At 27.5% G+C, this 8,535-nt stretch overlaps 3 protein-coding genes across 3 annotated transcripts in view; 1 reads left to right on the top strand and 2 right to left on the bottom strand.

The window, feature by feature from the left end:
* LOC108576034 (mitochondrial import receptor subunit TOM20 homolog) overlaps positions 1-550 on the top strand; it is an 869-nt gene extending 319 nt beyond the window's left edge. The window contains exons 2-4 of the mRNA XM_017938977.1: positions 59-150; positions 236-409; positions 482-550. Coding sequence (XP_017794466.1) covers positions 59-150; positions 236-409; positions 482-526 — 311 coding nt within the window. The 3' untranslated portion in view covers positions 527-550. The remainder of the gene's footprint in view (positions 1-58; positions 151-235; positions 410-481) is intronic.
* A 2,568-nt stretch (positions 551-3,118) lies between these two features.
* Positions 3,119-5,635, bottom strand: LOC108576028 (porphobilinogen deaminase). Its single transcript, XM_017938972.1, has 6 exons — positions 5,358-5,635; positions 4,816-4,903; positions 4,328-4,511; positions 3,760-4,030; positions 3,376-3,692; positions 3,119-3,299 (listed from the first exon to the last, which is right to left on the bottom strand). The coding sequence occupies exons 1-6, from the start codon at positions 5,409-5,411 to the stop codon at positions 3,125-3,127; spliced, it is 1,089 nt and encodes a 362-aa protein (XP_017794461.1). The 5' UTR covers positions 5,412-5,635; the 3' UTR covers positions 3,119-3,124.
* A 1,254-nt stretch (positions 5,636-6,889) lies between these two features.
* Positions 6,890-8,535, bottom strand: part of LOC108576016 (BRO1 domain-containing protein BROX-like) — a 2,364-nt gene continuing 718 nt past the window's right edge. The window contains exons 2-7 of the mRNA XM_017938958.1: positions 8,267-8,497; positions 8,087-8,182; positions 7,826-8,004; positions 7,567-7,742; positions 7,267-7,499; positions 6,890-7,188 (exon numbers count right to left, since the gene is read on the bottom strand). Coding sequence (XP_017794447.1) covers positions 6,942-7,188; positions 7,267-7,499; positions 7,567-7,742; positions 7,826-8,004; positions 8,087-8,182; positions 8,267-8,497 — 1,162 coding nt within the window. The 3' untranslated portion in view covers positions 6,890-6,941. The remainder of the gene's footprint in view (positions 7,189-7,266; positions 7,500-7,566; positions 7,743-7,825; positions 8,005-8,086; positions 8,183-8,266; positions 8,498-8,535) is intronic.

Here is an 8,535-nt window from a genome sequence, read left to right as displayed (position 1 = left end):
CAGTATATTGATGTTATAGTAAATATATGAAATTAATATTATTATTTTATTCTTATAGGTAGACAAGCAAGAAAACAGGCTCAAGAAGCTAGTTCAAAGATTCCAGATTTAAAAGATCATGAAGTTATACAAAGATTTTTCCTGCAAGAGGTTAATATTATTTTTTAATTTTATTATGCACTGACACTTTTGTTGTATTATGTTATTTCTAAAATGTATTGGAAATATGTTATAGGTCCAACTTGGAGAGGAAATGCTTACATGTGGTGACATAGAAGGTGGAATTGAACATTTAGCAAATGCAGTTGCAGTTTGTGGGCAACCCACACAATTGTTACAAGTTCTTCAGAAAACACTGCCACCACAAGTTTTCCATGCTTTATTACAACGATTACCAGCTATTAGCGAGGTATGTATCTAAATGAAGTTTTTTTAATAAGGGGAAGGATGGGAAAATTTTGTTTCTCACTTATTGTTACAGAAAATAGCACCTCAAATTGCAATGGCTGAGGAAGAGGTTGAATAAAGTACTATATAAATTGCGTTGAATATTTCAAAATAAAATCTAACCATTAGTAGAAAGTGTACACTCTTTTTGATAATGTAGATATTTGCGTGGCTTTATTCTGGTCAAGCCTTTTAATTATATCTTATTCCCCTTGATTAAACTTCCATACTCCTTGGTAATTATATATTATCAATTAAGAAAGTGATATACTTATATGCATTTAAATTTTAAATGGAAAGAACTGTTGTATTAATTTCTGAATACAATTTTTATTTAAAAATTACATTAACTATTTTCAAAACATTAACTGCCACAATAATGAGTTATAATACATGGACAAAATATGTGGCAGCAGATGCATATGTAACATATGATCTACAAACATCTCTAGTCACATAAAATTTTCTTTATACCTGTTTACATGATATAACTACCATAACTTGTTCATATTTGTTACATATTTCACAATTTTAAAAGAGAACAGAAATGCAAAAATAATTCAGGAGTAAAATAATTGATATAATTCTGGAAGTTAAGGTGGGATTTTCTATCAGCCAGATGCATGCATTTGGACGTATGCGTCGGTCGCATGTGATTCAACACAACGTCTACGTGCAGATTATGTTTCCTGATAGGCATGCGACGTATTTAGTTAATACAGGTTCATTATCCGAATGAGAAGGTTAGAAAATAAAAAAGTGGGCTAAATTTTCTCTTTTATAAAAAGTCAAATAAGGAAGGTTATTCTACTATATTAATAATAAATCATTTAACAAATGATGAAGAAGCATATAGACACTTTTTTAAATTAAGTTAAAATAAGTTAACTTTATTTTAAATCTGACTAGTAACAATTTAAGAAAAATGTCGTTATGAGAGTTGAAAAACTTAATTCTGCCAAAAGAAAAAATACTCTTAACATTAAGACAAGTGTATTTTTTGCTTATTAGTTTCTTATACTTTCACTTGATATTTTGTGCCGTCCATGAGTTTAGATTACTTCACAGTGCCTGCAATAAACGCGCGATATCTATTTAGCAGCGAATGGCGTCTGTATGGCATTGAGCGATGTGCACCACTACAAATTTTATTCTTTTTTTCAATGTTCCTGAAATCACTACATCTTTTGAAAAGTTTGTTTCACAGGATAAAATTCAAGATATCCAATGATGTTTGTTTCAAACTACTCCAAAGGTGAGAACAGCGTTAAATCAGCATTTGAAAATTCAATTATAATTATATTAATTAATAAATTAATTTTTATAAATGTATCCTAATAACGCATTTCTTTCGCTCTAAAATGACAAGAAATAAAAAAGAATTCAAATATTGCGAGTACAACGGTTACGTGTCGACTGATATCGCAAAAATTCTCAAAGCATTCACATTAAATATTTCAAAAACTGAAAGTTTACACAATTTAGTTTCTTAAGATGATTAACATACATGCCAAGTTTGAAAAAATGGATAATTGTAATACAATTCCTGTCTGATTTAATATGGAATGGCTCCTACGTTCATCATATTGGTACAAAAGCATCCGTTACTTATGGGAAATTCCACCTTTAACAATGTACTTGATCCTACAAAAATTTTGAAATAATTGTATGCATTAGTTGTTGTAGCATGTTAAAATATTATACTCCTGTAATAAGGAATTAATATGAAATGTGATCTTAAATAACATATTATATCCTGGAAATATTTACAAATGGCTACAAGAATACTGTTACGACTATATATTCATAATTCGACTATATATTCATATTTTATAGAATTTGCACAAATTTATGCAAATGTGTATTCTACCTTGTGAATATGAAATTAATATCCTTGTAATAGATATATCATCATAAGCATATGTACATGACATTATTTTCAACGGTACTCACTAGCATACTGAGCACTTTATAATTATTTTTTGTATAAAAAATGTTCTATTCTTATAAACTAAAAGCAATAAAAGAGAATCATAGTTTATATCATAGTATCAAACAAAAGCTGTTTTTCTTAAGAACTGTATCATGCGAGAATAAATTAATGTTATTAATAAAAGAAATTAAATTCAGTAAAATCTTTTTGTGCTTAAAATTTTATATGTATGTCATACATTTTATTTGATTATGAAAAAATATCATATAATAATGCATAAAATGGATATAGGACTAAATCCAATACAGTGAACTTATATAAATGTTTTTTTTTTTGTTTTATGAAACAAAATACAGTATATAATTTTTATGTCCTTGATATAGTATTATAAAAATATTTTATCATAATACTTATATTAATAGACAGTAATTAGTTTTCTTGATAATGACTCGTTTAAAAAAAAAAATGGAAGATATTGGTATGAAGTGTAAATATAAAAGCTTCAAGCATAGCTTCAGTATATTTATAATTTTATTTAAAATTATGAAACATCATAAATTGTTGTAAACCATATAATATTTTACATAACTGTAAAGTCACAATATGGCAGTGTATATAGCTTTAACTTAAACTGCTTTTAACATTAATAAATTCTGTACATTTGGTTTACCTAGAACAAGTGCATTTCCAAAATTGATTTTCATCATCAAGAAAAGCTAATTTTTGCATTATTGTTTATTAGCGCTATTTTGTGTTTAAAATTTCATTTCTTGCTTCCGTCATAATATCAAGAGCGCTTTTCTCTATAAGACTTTTTGCAAGATCCTTACCAAGCTTTTGTGCAACTAAAAGGCTTAAATTGCTTACTTTGCCTGGTGTAACACTGCAGTAAAGTTGTGGTTCTCGATATGGACACTTTCTATCATGTAATGAATGAAAATTGTGTGAATAATAGTTCATAAATTTTAATTGTACATTTATCTATATATACTTACTTTGGAGGTTCCCCATCATCATCAGGTATATAAATTCTACTTTTAAATGTATCTTTAAGAAATTTCTGTCCATCTAAAGACCATACTGCACCAGTAATAGTAAGGGCCTTATCTTTCAAAGTTGAAGAAACAGCAACTGGTGCTGAACATCCACCACCTAATGTTTTTAGAAAGGAACGTTCGCATACGCATCTTAGAGTTGTATCTACATCGTGTAATGGTTCTAAAAGAGATAATATTCTCCAATCCGTTTCCCGACATTCAACTCCTAATGCACCTTGTCCAACAGCATACAATGCTTCTTCTGGTTCTAACAACTATAAATATTAAAGAACAATGTGAAAAGAGTAACAATTTATACAATAAAAATTCTATAAATATTACCTGACTTATCCTATTTTCCCAATTCATTCTTTTTAGACCTGCAGCAGCTAAAATAATTGCTGCAAAGGGCCCATCTTCATCATCTAGTTTCCTTAATCTAGTATTCAAATTACCACGAATATTTTCAACTTTTAAATGTGGCATATTTCTAGCCAATTGAGCTGATCTGCGTAATGAACTAGTACCAATGACACTACCTTCTGGTAAGGTAGATAAAGTCTTGTCTTTGTGCTTTTTAGACATAACAACTGCATCACGTGGATCTTCACGTCTATAAAAATATTTGTACTGAAATTAGACACATTTCACTTCATCTAATCTATATTTAATAAAATGTAAAAAAATCACAATTTAGAAATTTGAAAAAACTTTCTAAGAATGTCTCAGATATTTTTGTTTCTACGTAAATAACATGCATTTTATGTGTGCAATGTTTTTTTCATGAGTATGGTAATTTCATTACAAATTTAAATTTCAAATATACAAACCACCATTTTGAAACAGCAAGACATGAACAGCATGTTAAATTATATCAAGTATAATATCATTAATTTAATTTTGTACTCACTTTAATATTGCACCCAAAGCCATTCCTTCTGGTAGTGATGTTGGTAAATCTTTCAGTGAATGCACTACAAAATCAACATGACCATTTTCAAGGGCAAGTTCTAACTCTTCTGTAAACAGAGATTTTTCTCCAATTTTAGGTAAAGATTTATCTAAGATTTTATCCCCTTTGGTAGACATTTTAACTGCAAATTAAATATATTTTCATTATTTGTTATTAAAGATTATATGAAAAATTTCAATAAGAACAAAGTATAAAATTTGTCTTGACATAAATATATAGCCAAAATGTTATAAAGTATATTTTATATAAGTAGAATATCTATTATGATTTGTACATTACATAAGAGATTCCATTTTAAAGCATATATAATAGTTATTTATTAACAATTACATAATAAAAAATGAACATTTAGTCTTTTTAATGTTTTATAAAACAGATTTTAATATTTAAGACAAATAAGTGTTTAGATATGTAATTTGACTTACCTATTTGAAATTCTTTTTTGGGGTGATACTCCTTTAAACATTCTATTACATATTTCGTTTGAATTAAATACCAAATAATTTTTTTTTTCTTTTATAAAAATACAATTAACTTACTAAACTAGGTCGAAAAATATTATTTAACGTAAAACAAATACAAAATATAAATATCTACTATTAAATAAGACGGAAATATGTAATATATAAAAAATGCTGACTAATGCACAATTAAGAATACAAATGTCACTTGTAGTATTCTACAAATCATGCAGTATATCACAAATAAAACAATATTCTGCTCGTTAATTTTAGTGAGAGAGATAGTTTGTAATAAATAGAAAGGAAAATATTTTTTTCTCTTTTATACTCTTGAACATGACCGAATATAGTACTTATCTGATTATTATCATTATTGCTATTATTACTATTCTCAAGAATGTAAAAAGTTTCGATGACTACAACGATGAATAATACTAAACTATAAGAACATAACAAAATCATACTTTCACTTTTCTTATAAAAAATTTAAGTATTTGTGTATTTACCTCGCTTTTTCGAGATCCAACTCGGATTACGTCACGTGTTTCTATGCTCGTCATTACAGCAATTTAAATTTCTGCTCTTGTTGTATACTGATTAAAATATGCTGTTATCAACAATAATCATTATATAATAAGTTTATCCTATTGTGGAATGTATTAAATACGTATTATGTCTAAAAGACAGGAGGAACTGAATTAGGTCAAAGACACGACGAACAACTTTCACTATACTTGCAAGTAACCTCTAGCATGTATATAGAATAACTTTAATACATTTTTAAAAATATATATAGATTTCAGAATTCGTAACTATTATGTGGAAAGTTGAAGTTTATTTCACAGTTACTGACACTGCAGCAGAACGTGAATGTAATTAATATATGTATATGAAAGAAACTACATTCTTACACGCGCCATTCTTTCGGTCCGAAACCGCACTGAAGAATGCGATCTGACTGGAAGCACATTGATATCGCGCCAACTATATACATATAATCATGAATTGAAAAAGCTAACATAGCTCTCATGTTTTCCACCGCGCATGACGAATATAGCATTCAATAGTAGCGCGACATTTGAATACTTTTCTTCCTAAAACCAAATTTTTCAATTTATAAAAGAAAAATTATGTTATGAGCTCATAATTTTATTTTATGTATGTAAGATCGATTAAATAAAAATCACAATAGTTTTTGGTACATTCTTTATTTGTAGATTTTAATTCATATTTGAAAAATAAATTTAATTTACATTTAAAAACATATGTATATATATACACAATTAGCTGCTTCGATCGAATTTCATTCGACATATAAATCAGAAGTAAACATATTACATATAATACAATTGCATTTCTCATAGTTTCGATAAATATAAAACATAATTTCAAAGTACATCTCTTTATGTACAATACTCATAATACATTGTGAGTACATAAGATACTCCTTTGGAAAAATAGATTTCATACAAAATATTTTATAGAGAAACGGTCATATTTTCTTATAGTATAAATATTCATCAAAGTTATCTTTTTTGTTGTGTTTAATTTAATTTTAAACTTTCCGATACTGACTAGCTTGCATAGTAGTATAAAAATAAAATAAACGAACCTAGAATACATCGCTAATGCTTTCTTAATTTTATAGAAATAAAACGGTTAGAAGAACATCTTATGTATTCAATATAAAAGAAAACAAGATATAACAATTACATTATATGCATAATATTTTTATGTATTAGATTGCACAAATGTAAATTATATACATTAAAAAAATAATACTACAACCGGGTAAATTCATAAAATAAAAACATATTTTATATGCATGTGATAATATTTCTGCTTATGCCAATAATTTAATACGTGCAATAGTTCTTAATCAAAAATTAAGACTATGTCTGCTATTGAATGTATATGTGAAAGCATTTAAATGCTAATTAAATACTGAATTGACAATTTACGTTTTGCTAAGCATGTGCACGAATTTTTAAAAATAAATTAATACGTTAGTTTTAAAACAGCGCTTAATATCACGGCGACAAGAAAAGCAGTGAATTCAATTTACTACCTGTATTTTTGCATTATATAATTTACTGTAATGAACATCCACTTGCATTCTTTGGATCTTTGGAACTTTGGTGAAATGCATCTTCTTTAACAGGTGGTAAATTTTGTTCTTTTTCTACTTTTGCAGGAGTTAAGTTGGATAACGTTCTATATATATCTAAATTCCATATAGGATTATGTGATTGCATTTGAAAATCAATAGGACTCACTAAACCAAAGGTAGCTTTTGTATCCAATGCTGGAACCTCTCCTGGTATTAGATGGTGATAACTTTAAAAGTATGGGTTGTTAGAATTAAATTTTATCCACAAGTTGTATTCTTTAAAATTTTGTGCATATAATACTTACATTAAACCATTCTCGCGATTACATTTATCAAGTGTAAGCTTAACTATAGGTGCTAGGCGTTTAAATACAGCATGTTGATCTGGTTTTACTCTAGGTGCTGGTCCATTTATTTTTCCATATTCTTGACACAATGCTTTTGCTTTCTTTAAAGTAGCTTCACTTTCCTGTAAGGCTTTAATTGCTTCTCCACATTTATCCATGGCTAATAAATTTTCTCCACAATAATTATAAGCCTATAAAGTTTAATTGTTTAAAAACAAAAAATTGTTTTAATATTTATTTTATCAATAATACACTTACATAGGATTGATAAAATGCTGCTTTAAGCTCCAAGTATTTAATCCACTGAGCTGATATCTCTGGTTTAAATGGGCGTAAAGTATTAGCAGCATCCAAAAACAATTTACTTGTTTCATTAGCTAATGCAGATATTAAGCTAGCATTATGTTTCAATTCTACTGCTCTTGCCACTGTCACTGTAACATGACATAAATAAAAATACACTTCTACTAGTATTACAAATCTTCGTATAGAATTTTACATTTATATGTTGTACAACCTTCTTGTGCTTCTGCTGTACATTGATTCACATATGCATTTAGTATTCTTGGATCTAAATCACTTCCTAATGGTGAAGGATTTGCTAATTGTGGCAAAAACTCTGTTTGCACAAAAGTAAATATTCCTGCAGCCCGTCTTAGCATAGTATGTACATCCTTTGCTTCATTTAAATTTATACTAAATTATATTGTTACTGGATGATACTTTTTGTAATATTATTTACATTACAGTTCATTTATTTTTTATTTTTTATACTTACTCATCTTTAGCAGCAATCATTGCAGCATGTTTCATAAACCAAAGTCCAACATTCATGCTCATATTAGCTGCTTCATAGACAGAATCAGCACTAGAACTATAATAAATAAGAGAATAATAGTTTAAATTATACTGTAAATTTATATTTTTCTATTGAATAAACATATAAAAAATATATTACTATGTATTTGTTCCCAATAATGTATGTGTCCACTTATATATAAGAACATTTCTGAGTTTACTAGGATTTGGCCTGCCAACATATTCACTTTCTTCTGCAACAGAACTGATTTCCCATATGAATCCATATAATAAGCTTAAATAGCTATGGAAAGCTGGCTCTATAGTGTCACTTGAATTATTTGGATTTTTTATCAACTCCAAAAGACGATTTCTTGATAATCTCAAATCACTGTAATATAAAAATAATAATTATAATTTTTTTTACAA

This window comes from Habropoda laboriosa, unplaced genomic scaffold, assembly GCF_001263275.1.
Source record: "Habropoda laboriosa isolate 0110345459 unplaced genomic scaffold, ASM126327v1 scaffold309, whole genome shotgun sequence".
Classification (NCBI taxonomy): Eukaryota; Metazoa; Arthropoda; class Insecta; order Hymenoptera; family Apidae; genus Habropoda; species Habropoda laboriosa.
This window is presented reverse-complemented; position numbering and strand designations above follow the sequence as displayed.